The 11,409-nt window shown below is 37.6% G+C and overlaps 1 protein-coding gene across 2 annotated transcripts; it reads right to left on the bottom strand.

The window, feature by feature from the left end:
- Positions 1-2,399: 2,399 nt before the first annotated feature.
- Positions 2,400-9,620, bottom strand: fhl5 (four and a half LIM domains 5). 2 transcript variants are annotated; one of them, XM_036593212.1, is made up of 6 exons: positions 9,500-9,620; positions 9,096-9,267; positions 7,736-7,910; positions 6,045-6,214; positions 4,514-4,700; positions 2,400-2,873 (listed from the first exon to the last, which is right to left on the bottom strand). In XM_036593212.1, exons 2-6 carry the CDS (start codon positions 9,252-9,254, stop codon positions 2,722-2,724), a joined length of 843 nt encoding a protein of 280 aa, XP_036449105.1. In that variant the 5' UTR covers positions 9,255-9,267; positions 9,500-9,620; the 3' UTR covers positions 2,400-2,721. The 2 variants fall into 2 exon arrangements, with proteins under 2 accessions (XP_036449105.1, XP_036449104.1); XM_036593211.1 differs by having other exon boundaries at positions 9,096-9,270; positions 9,500-9,618.
- Between the last annotated feature and the right edge of the window lie 1,789 nt (positions 9,621-11,409).

The raw sequence follows: 11,409 nt of genomic DNA, 5'->3' as shown, positions 1-11,409 counted from the left end.
AGGAAGTTAAAGTCAGCAGTTTACTCAGTCTTGGTGTGAACAGTTACACAGTGCCATCAAACCCAGCGTGATCATGTCTGTACATTAACCACAGACAGAGTGGCATGTCACCTAAACTCATATCGCGTCTGTCGAATGTAATAACTAACAAAATGTGTGTTTGTTTTTCTTTGATTTTGCTGATTTCCCCTGAAAGTCTCTTATGAGAGGAGCACTGTGCCTCTTAACTTGCTGATGTAAGCTTTATATCACTGTGAAAGTCACATAAGCAAATTGTTTCAATCCAAGCTGTTTAAAAAGCAGTGAGTGTGCGTCAGCTTGTAAACACACTGTGCAACATTAGAATAAATATAATTAAACATATAATCAGACAAAACAATAATTTCTTGTTTTATGTCTTGTGAACTAGTTAGAAAAACAGGTATCAGATCGGTTTCTCCTTGTTTCTACACTCATTGTCCATTTGATCAGCTCCACTTACTATATAGGTGCACTTTGTAGTTCTACAGTTACAGACTGTAGTCCATCTGTTTCTCTGCATACTTTGTTAGCCCCCTTTTACCCTGTTCTTCAGTGGTCAGGACCCCCACAGGACCCCACAGAGCAGGTACTATTTGGGTGGTGGGTCATTCTCAGCACTGCAGTAACACTGGCATTGTGGTGGTGTGTTAGTGTGTGTTGTGCTGGTCTGAGTGGATCAGACACAGCAGTGCTGCTGGAGTTTTTAAACACCTCAGTGTCACTGCTGGACTGAGAATAGTCCACCAACCAAAAATATCCAGCCAACAGCATCCTGTGGGCAGCGTCCTGTGACCACTGATGAAGGACTAGAGGATGACCAACACAAACTGTGCAGCAGCAGATGAGCTATCGTCTCTGACTTTACATCTACAAGGTGGATCAACAAGGTAGGAGTGTCTAATAGAGTGGACAGTGAGTGGACACAGTGTTTAAAAACTCCAGCAGCACTGCTGTGTAATGTTTTTCTGAGCAAACAAATGTTAACTGCCCAGATAAATGGCTTTACAAATATAAATCTTTGTACAGTATACTGTGAATGAGATCAAATGAGGGGAGATGTCCACTTACACCATTTACTATACCAACCAACCATAATTCACCCAGTTTTGAAAGGAAACATTTTTTTTCTTTTATTGTGTTACCTCAAGGTAAGTACCCCACAGCGAAAAAAGCCCCCTCCATTCAGCATTATTATATATCCAAAATTATTTTTGTTATATTTTCACTATCAAGATACAATGTGACACTGACTAGCCAGATTTAGTGTTGTGTTCCAGCTAAAGCAATTATATGATTATATCGCTCATATCGTATCTCCAAAATGGTAACTTTACAGGAGAAGGAAAAAACATACTTTACTTTGAATGTAAGTCAGTGGAACCCGACTTTTTTCCAAGTCATTTTAGGCCGTTCATTTTGGTCAGTTCATTATGTTCATCAGCACACACACTGTAAAGGGCAACAGGCATTTTCAAATAATGTCAAAAACTGAAAAACGACAGAAGCGATATATTATTATAAATTACTATAACTGAGACTAGAATTAGTCAGCATTTTTAACCATCTTGCTGGAGATGAGTTAGTGTACAAGTTTTACAGCTAGACAGAGTGAAATCCACCCTTGCACTTTTGAATCAGTCGTACTTATCAATTAATTATTATTATTATTTTTTTTTTTTGCTTTGTTTCTAGTTATTCTGTGTGAAACTAATGACTGATACAAGATTACCCCACACGGTTTTTATTCAAGGGGAGAATGTTGCCCCAGTGGTGAAACAACATGCCCCGTTATGGGATGTTTTTGTGCTATAAAAACAGAATCAGCTGCACTGTAAAAAATGAGACGTCTGCTCAATTTAATGATATAGTAACTGATTACATGGCTTTTCTTGATTCAACTTGAGTTCACACAACTGAGTCAAAAATTCTCCCAGCTACTGTTTGTAGGTCTGCATCTCAGTTAGACAAACAAAACTGAATTTGCATTTTTTTACTCAAAGTCTCCACTAGCTGGCGCTCCTTCTATCACACAGTCCCATCTGGCATATTTTCCTCTTGGCATTGCTGGTATTCAAACTCACAACCTCCTGATGTTGGGATGAATTATTAGACAGTTGCACCACATGAGACGATGCCTTGCTTTAAAGTTAAAACAACAAACATTTTCTCCAGTTTTTTAAACATTTGTACACACAAAATGTGAGCTGCTTCATGTGGGGCCGTGGACTAAGCCATCACTCCAACAGGAGGTTGTGAGTTTGAGCCCCAGCGATGCCATAGCCATCCGTAAGTGTGTACACAAGAGGAAAAACGTCTAGCATGCTCTCTATGACTCGAACATACAGCAAAAAATGACATATGGACACTGACAAGAAAAGTCCAACCACAATTAACGTTTTTATTTTGCAGATTAAGTCTTTCTGAGTACATTTACAGTAGTTTTTATTAAGATACACCAGTGGTAGATTATTCAAAAGCAGCCTTCTAAACTAATTTAAGCGTTTAATATTTGAGCCACACAAAAAACATAGCGATAGTTAGCTGTACTAGAAGCTAGAGGACGATTTATTCTAATCCAGTCAACGTTGGTTCCTGTAGTTTAAGCTGAAATGTCACCAGTGTATGTGGACAAGTGTAACTCTGTGAACAGGCTGTAGATTAAGGCCTGCAGAGGAGATTCTCTGGACTCTTCAGCTGGGTTTATTTCTCACGGCCGCAGTCGGTGCACAGGATGTCATCGCGCTGGGTGAGGAAGCCGCGGCCCACCAGAGAGACGGAGCACTGCATGCAGGTGAAACACTCGCTGTGCCACTGACGCTCCTCAAACGACACATACTTCGCTCCAGCCAGACCTGAAACACACTCACTGTCAATGCAGTGTACACTCTTAAAAATGATGGTTCTTCAAAAGTTCTTTAGTAAAGAATGTAGTTCTATATAGAACCACGAACACTCAAAGAATCCTTTGCGTGATTAAAGGGTTCTTCAGATTGATGGAGAATGTGCTGTATATGATTCTATACAGAATCTTTTTGTAAAGGGTTCTATGTAGCACCAAAAGTGTTCGATTGTTACGAAGACAAGCTTGTTACAATAGCAGAACCCTTTTGGGTGCCATACAGAACCCTTTTCAAAAAGGTTCTATATAGAACCATCTACAGCACATTCTTCATCAATCTGAGAAATTCCTTCATGATGCAAAGAACCCTTTAGTCATGCAAAAGGTTCTTTGAGTGTTTGTGGTTCTATATAGAACAATTTCTTTACTAAAGAACCCTTGAAGAACTATCAGTTTTAAGTCTGTACTTAAAAAGCCACTCTCTGAATTCACAACCTCCAAAACTAAAGCTCTAAATCTTTGCCTCATAACAAATACTGTAATATATTTTTAATATATTACTTTTTGAGGGAACTGTAGAGGTGTAGTAAAAACTACTTTAAATACTTAAGTACTTTTAAATACAAGTACTTTTGTACTTTAAGTAGAAATATATATAGAGCAATTTTACCTTGAGTAATATTTTTCCATGTTTATCGCTGTAAGGTCACACATTTACACCTGGAGCTTTATATATAATTGAATGTCTTTTTCAGAGATTTGTAGATTGGAGGAGGAAGACTGGTCTGGAGGTTTGTTAACTGAGGATATTTTTTTTTAATGTCCTCAATATAATCTTTTCATCATGAACTTTTAGAGTAGCAATAGACATCCTCTTAATTTTGTATATCCATCTACAGGCTGAGGAGTAAAGGGATATAAAACTGCATTATGTGTGATATTTTATATTAACTTACAACAACAGCCTTTAGCTAATACTGATGTGATTGTTTTAAATTCTGAGGAGAAACATGAAAAAAAAAATATAAAGAGCTGTCAGTAACGTAATGTTTACTTCTTTAGCTTGTTCATGCTCTCATTATGAGTTTTTTTCTTAATTTCCTAAAAATTCATACTAAATAGTTAGCCCATCAGCTAGCTAACGTTAGCCTATCTCTTTTTGTCACGCAACAAGCAACTAGTTAGCTAACAAGCAACCAGGAAAGACTCGATAGCCAGCGATATTGACCTTAAATTGACACAAACTGATAAGCATCTTCTCTGTGTAACGTACTGTACTGTTACTTACTGTTTCACTGGTATATAAAATATTTTTAATGAAGCTGACAGTTTATTTGAGTGAAAAATGTTTATTTTAGTTAAAATCCAGTCACATCCTTAGTGGGTGCTGCCAACTTTGCACAGCAAGTAGCAGCAGAGCCCCTCCCCCAGGTCAGAGAGGACTGGCTTACAACTTACGAGGTGTGATGTGATTGGCCTTTTCCATAATGTTAAACAGCAGAGGATTGTGTCTCCTTCAGTGTTATGTAAGACAATCACTGGTAGCACAGCTAACCAGGCAGCGCTGGGTTGGAGCAGCGCCTCTCCCGGTTAAAGCCCCCTGAAAATGGCCTAATAATTGGCCAGGAGATGCCCCTGGTGCTGAACACTCACTGGTGATGGGTTTTGTGCAGCCCACACATTTCTTGGCGTACAGGTTGCTGAAGCAGTCCAGGCAGTAGGGGTAGTTCTCTCTGGAGGTGAAGCGCTGACCGGCCAGCTGTCTCTTACAGCCAATGCAAGTGAAACACTCACGGTGCCAGGGCTTATCTTGGTAAGTGACCCCACCAGTGGTGATGGCCTTCAGAAAACAAGCAGCGGTGGATTAGAATCCTATTGTACTCAATCGTTTTCCCAGTGTTAGACCTACAACAATGCATCGATTACACTTAAGATTGACATTTAATAGTAATTATACACCGATCAGGCATAACATTATGACCACCTCCTTGTTTCTACGCTCATTGTCCATTTGATCAGCTCCACTTACTATATAGGTGCACTTTGTAGTTCTACAGTTACAGACTGTAGTCCATCTGTTTCTCTGATACTTTGTTAGCCCCCTTTTACCCTGTTCTTCAGTGGTCAGGACCCCCCATGGACCCTCACAGAGCAGGTACTATTTGGGTGGTGGATCATTCTCAGCACTTCAGTAACACTGACGTGGTGGTGTGTTAGTGTGTGTTGTGCTGGTACAAGTGGATCAGACACAGCCGTGCTGCTGGAGTTTTTAAACACTGTGTCCACTCACTGTCCACTCTATTAGACACTCCTACCTTGTTGATCCACCTTGTAGATGTAAAGTCAGAGACGATAGCTCATCTGCTGCTGCACAGTTTGTGTTGGTCATCCTCTAGTCCTTCATCAGTGGTCACAGAACGCTGCCCACAGGACGCTGTTGGCTGGATATTTTTGGTTCTCAGTCCAGCAGTGACACTGAGGTGTTTAAAAACTCCAGCAGCACTGCAGTGCTGAGAATGATCCACTACCCAAATAGTACCTGCTCTGTGAGGGTCCATAGGGGTCCTGACCACTGCAGAACAGGGTAAAAGGAGGCTAACAAAGTATCAGAGAAACAGATGGACTACAGTCTGTAACTGTAGAACTACAAAGTGCACCTATATAGTAAGTGGAGCTGATAAAATGGACAATGAGCGTAGAAACAAGGAGGTGGTCATAATGTTATGCCTGATCAGTGGATTACATACAGTAAAAATAATCACTACCTCTGACAAGAATAAAACAGTTCCATTAGCTAATGATAGCGTTTTAATAGCTGCTTGTTCTGCTTGTTTTATTGATTTTGCTGTGGACGTTAACAGAACACAGACTAGAGGAAATAAGGGGCGGAGTTTAGAGTGGATGCAGTATTGTTAACAGCTCAATCTAGAACCAAAGGGTTAGCAGGTTGTCCCCAGGCGTGTATTCTCATTACGAGATCAGACCCACAAGACACAAAAAACAGCATAAAGTGAAAAGAACGTGTCTGTTAAATGAAAGTAAAAAGGTTAAAGGGAAAGAATTACAATGGAAAGAAAATAACGACGAGTATAAATTACTCTTTCATACGTTTACAAAATAAACAGATGCAATGAGAGCATAGTGTTCTCGGTCTGGTAATGTGTGTGTAAAGTGCATGGCTCACTTTTTTGCAGGCGCAGCACTGGTAGGCGAACTGCTTCTCGAAACAGGGGACGCAGTAGTAGCTGTTTTCTTTGGGGATGAAGGACTTGGTTCCTATTGGCTGCTGGCAGCGCTGACACAGAAAACACGTCTCATGCCAGCTGTTCCCCTTGTACTCCATTTTTCTGGAGCCTAACACAAACACAGACGGACAGAGGAACAGAGAGGACTGGACGCTCTTTAGGGTCAACAGTGGTGCAGCTCTCTCTAATGGGCTGATTTATGCTTCCTAAAATAAAGTATAAGGAAGCATTAATATAAAGAACGCAGTTACACTATTGTTTAAAAGTTTGAAATCACTTGCTATTTTAGTCATATTTGTTATTTTATATATAATAATAACTCATTCAGTGTGGATTTAAATGTTACGAACTATTCTGTGAATAAAGGAGTGAATAAATCATAAATGATTAATATATACTCTAATTACCTGCTTACAATTATTCTTTGTCATTATGTTTATCATTGTGGACACATTTTAAAGTTGATTCATTTTTACTTACAGCTTCCTAGAGGCCCTACTAATTATATGAAGCCTGAAATTGTGCATATTACAATCAATTTATACATTTGTCTGCAACCAAATTGGTTTATATTAACATTAAAACATTAACTAACATGAAAACATTCATTCTCAAATTTTATGCTTGTATACTTTATGCTTAATATGACTAATTTCCACTGAAAATCTCTCTTGAAAGTAAAAGTTACTGTTTTGTTTTTGTTTATACATACTAAAAATCACTATGAGTTCACTAGCATTAGTGCTGTCCACACACTGGACACCGTTTTCAGCAGTGGTCCAGCTCTCTAATGGGCTGAGCTTGTCAACCTGTTAGTTTTAGCTGAAAAATAGAGAATTAAGGTGACTAAAAAACAAAACCTCTATGATTATGTTTCTGTATGCTGTTGTAATTTTTACAGATGAAAGCAAAAGTTAGATTTTCTAAGTATAAATAAGTTACAACAACACACTTCTGCAGATTTTAACACATTCTTGTATTTCCACAGCGACATCATCTGCAAATTCTGAAGCAATCAGACAGACTTCTCCAGATTTCTCCAGATTGATTCACCGTTTGTTCATCATAAGTGCTTTTTGATTGTTTACATTATGGAATTCATTCTTAATATAATCTCCCTCTTGGTGGCTGTAGTGGAGCACCATTCAGAAGCAGATGAACAGCTGACAGTGAGAGCTGGCCAGGCCAAAGTGCGGCCTCCACACAGGGGGGTTGGTTTAACATGCTGTTACAACTCAGACTATCAAAGTAAACACTCACAACATGCTCATGTAAATAAAATATACATCATATATTTTTATAGTTACTGTTTATTTACTGAATTTTAAATTGATGGAAAAAAAGGCCTGTGCAAACATTATGGCATATTTTATATTTAATGTTTTTCAATCTGTTTAGCTCAGCAAATGAACAGAAAGTGTGCACTACATTTTACAATAACGTGTCATATTTAAGTGTATTCTCTGTACCAGCACTGAGTAAACTGTGTTATCACATGCCAACCCCACATGCCCTGGAGGGATGAAAATAGGAGTTTAAAAGATTGATGACGGTGTTACACCAGCAGCAGTGCATCATCACAAAGTTAAATTTACTGTTTGGGTCAGTGTAGAGGAGCAGCATGTCCTACCTGGCATGACGGTCTTCTTGCAGGTGGTGCATTTTGAGGAGTACTCGTGGGAATAGCACTCTGTGCACAGCAGCAGCTCATCTTTAGCAGCAAACGCTTTCTCCACTAAGGAGCGGCTGCATTTGGCACACTTGAAGCAGTTCTCATGCCAGTGACGGTCCTTGTAGGACAGATCCTTCAATTTACAGACAGAAGATCAATTAGGAGCAGCAAATATGCTTTATTCTTATGATAAACCTGGAAACTCAAACTTCAATTCTTCACTCTCATAATTACTGAACATACACATTAGTTTCATAGCAGATACTGAATCATTTGTACCAGATACCAAATAATTTATAGTAGATAGAGAATAATTTATAGTATATACTGAATAATTAATAGTAGATAGAGAATAATTTATAGCAGATACTGAATAATTTATAGTAAATACTGAATAATTAATAATAGATACTGAATAATTTATAGTATATACTGAATAATTAATAGTAGATACTGAATAATTCATAGTAAATACTGAGTAATTTGTAGTAGATGCTGAATAATTCATAGTACATACTAAATAATTAATAGTAGATACTGAATAATTCATAGTAAATACTGAATAATTTATAGTAGATGCTGAATAATTTATACCAGATACCGAATAATTCATTGTAGATACTGAATAATTTATAGCAGATACTGTATAATTTATAGCAGACACTGAATAATTTATAGCAGATACTGAATAATTCATAGTAGATACTGAATAATTTATAGCAGATACTGAATAATTCATAGTAGATACTGAAAAATTTATAGTAGATGCTGAATAATTTATACCAAATACCGAATAATTCATTGTAGATACTGAGCAATGTATAGTAATTTCTAAATAATTCATAGTAAATATTATATAATTACTAGCAATTTCTGAATAATTCACAATAGTTACTGAACAATTCATAGTAGGTAATGAATAACCCATAGCATTAAAGAATCACTGTTATATTAATTTAATGCATACCTTAAAACATAAGGTGCAAACCTGAATTTAGTTTGAACATCATTTCAACATTAACAAAATGTATTACAACCACACACTAACTGGTACAAACAAATCAAGTGAAAAGCAACATTATGTTGATGTAAAATATTTCATTAATGTGTCAAATATGTTTACATTTGAGTAAATACAGCACTTTTTCAGTGTTAGTTAGTGATCAATAACTGACTAATAGATCAACAGTTTAACATGCAGTTGCTTTTTAAAGCGTCAGTTTAGTGAAGATGGCTTTGTTAATGAGTGAACTTTGTGACTGTGATTAAAACTCCAACCTGAGCTGATCTGCGGGAGCAGTGATAGTGTTTTTCTGACCTTGCTGTTGCAGCCAATTGGCGTAGAGCACTCCTCACAGCAGTTGGCGAAGAGGTTCTCGTAACACTTGGTGCAGTACTGTGTGTCTTCTTTTAAGATGTATTTCTTTCCGAGCAGAGAGTCTTTGCAGTAATGGCAGTCGAATCGTTCGGTGGACATGGCTGTTTATGACCTGCTGGTGAAGAGCAATCAACAGGACCATTAAAGTGCTACTGCTTCACTATAGCTCAGCAAATGGACAAGAGTGCTCCTGCAAAAAGCAGCTGCCCTGTGAAACGACTGTTTGCCCGCTGTTTAAGGGTCTTTAAAGCACAATGTAAAGCTTGTTCAGGACATGCAGTACCACACAGAACATCCTTACTGTGTTATCTTTACAATCCTACAGGACGGTGGTAAAACTGTACCTTCAGTGCAGCTCGGAGGTGCTCTGAGTGGACGCTTGCAGGGTGGTGGTCCGCTGTAGGGTGGGACAGCCAGGGATTAAAGGGATGCATTGAAAAGACCATCTATAAATACCATGGCTCTTATTAGCTGAAATCCCCAGGGAGAATGACCACGCTGCACATATCTACACCTTTTATGGGAGTTCACCCACTTCGCACTTCTTATGGTTTGTGATGTTATAACTATTGACGGGAAGCATAAAACATTTCTGATAGAAACAAATAAGCTTGCATTACAAGGAAAATTTCAAGGAAAACCTGAATTTTCCTCACTTTTTTGAAATAAAAGTGTTTAAAGTAGCATGTAAACCCTGTTAAAGAACACAGACAGACAGACAGCTGCTTGTACACTGTTAGAAATAAAGGTTCTGTACAGGTGTGTTTTCCATTCATCAAGGTACAAACAGTGTAAATGTTCCCTCAAAGGTACAACAGTGGTTTTAAGGTCTGATTGTGAACCTTAAATAAGTTTTTCCAGGTGAAAAGTTCATATTTGTACCTTTTCATAACTGAATGTTTTAAAACAGAACAGTAAAATAAAAGCCTGGAGACGAGACGGGGTGTGTGGAGTCAGTACAGCTTAGAGAATATCATTTTAGTGGATTATGGTTCAGTTATGTTCCCTGACTAAAGGTACTGAGATGGACCCTTGAGGGAACCACCCCACTGACAAGGGGGGCACTGCCCCAGTGCCAGTTTCACACCCTTTTTTCTGAGAGTGAACAGACCGTACAGAATACAGTAGTGTGCAAACGTTTGGGTGCCCAAACATGTTCTTTTTATTTTCTTAGTAAAAAATAAGTTAACACATCCGCTAACACAATTACTGTTTATTTGATGTTATGTTTTTCTCCAATTTGTTAAGTTATGCACTAAAATGTGCAGAACAAATGTCATATGTAAGTTAGTTCACTGTTGCAGACGCTTTAGCTTGTATTGAACCAGCAAAACACTTAATCAAGGGTGTTCAAACCTTTGCATACAACTGAACATTGAAAAGCAGCAATTAAAATAAAAATAACATTTTTATTTTAGCTTTTTGTTATTCTAATTGTTATTATTATTATTTAGTTTTATTTGTTTTATTTTAGATATTTTTCTGGACTACTTTTTTATCAATCCCATTTCATAATTTTTTCTTTTTTATTTATGAATTTTTCACATAATTTGTTTGGAATTTTATATTATTTTAAAGTTCATTCACACAGTCAATTAAATGTCATTCCACACAGTCAGCACAGTCTATGTATGGAAACTAAGCTGCAAAAACAGCCCAGTTTTTTGAGATCTTGAGATTTTGAAATCATGTGGAAAAAATGTAGGACACTGTAAAAATATTAATATATAAGCCACTTCATTGAACAGTAAACCAATAATTTTGACATCCTTCATGTATTCATATTTGGAAGCTTGGGGCTTATTGTAAAATGGCCATTAGGTACAAGTTATTAATGTTTTAGTATCAGAAAAAAATTACACAGAACCCCGAAACACTATATAATATCTAATTTAATCAGTTTTTAATTTTATCCACTCTTTACTTTTGTGCACCTACTGCCAATTTAACTCTTCCATCCTTCCAATCTTAAACTCAACCAGTTACAATCCAACTAAAGCTCTCACTGACATTCTGTTCCCCTTCAAAGAGACACTGACATTCACACAAACAGCTACTCAAACCCACCTCAGCTGCCTCACACATTTCTCTCTAATGAGCATCTAAACTGAGTTTCCAAAACTGTAGTTCAAAAACTGATTAATGCTCAGGGCCCACCAGCCTGAGATTTTAAAGGGTTAAAAACTACAGAGAAAATGTTCCTCCTAACAACCACCTGGAAGACCTGGTACACACCAAAACTGCCCCCATCAGA

Source organism: Colossoma macropomum, unplaced genomic scaffold, assembly GCF_904425465.1.
Source record: "Colossoma macropomum unplaced genomic scaffold, Colossoma_macropomum, whole genome shotgun sequence".
Taxonomy (NCBI): Eukaryota; Metazoa; Chordata; class Actinopteri; order Characiformes; family Serrasalmidae; genus Colossoma; species Colossoma macropomum.
The sequence above is the reverse complement of the archived record's forward strand: the minus strand, read 5'-3'. Positions and strand labels throughout refer to the sequence as shown.

What these genes read in the sequence shown, in the direction of transcription:
- fhl5 (XM_036593212.1), bottom strand. Translation starts at nt 9,254, where the DNA reads ATGTCCACCGAACGATTCGACTGCCATTACTGCAAAGACTCTCTGCTC. An exon ending in CAATTGGCTGCAACAGCAAG is followed by an intron (nt 7,911 to 9,095) that starts GTCAGAAAAACA and finishes TGTAAATTGAAG; the next exon opens with GATCTGTCCTACAAGGACCG. An exon ending in CTGCACAAAACCCATCACCA is followed by an intron (nt 2,874 to 4,513) that starts GTGAGTGTTCAG and finishes AGTGTGTTTCAG; the next exon opens with GTCTGGCTGGAGCGAAGTAT.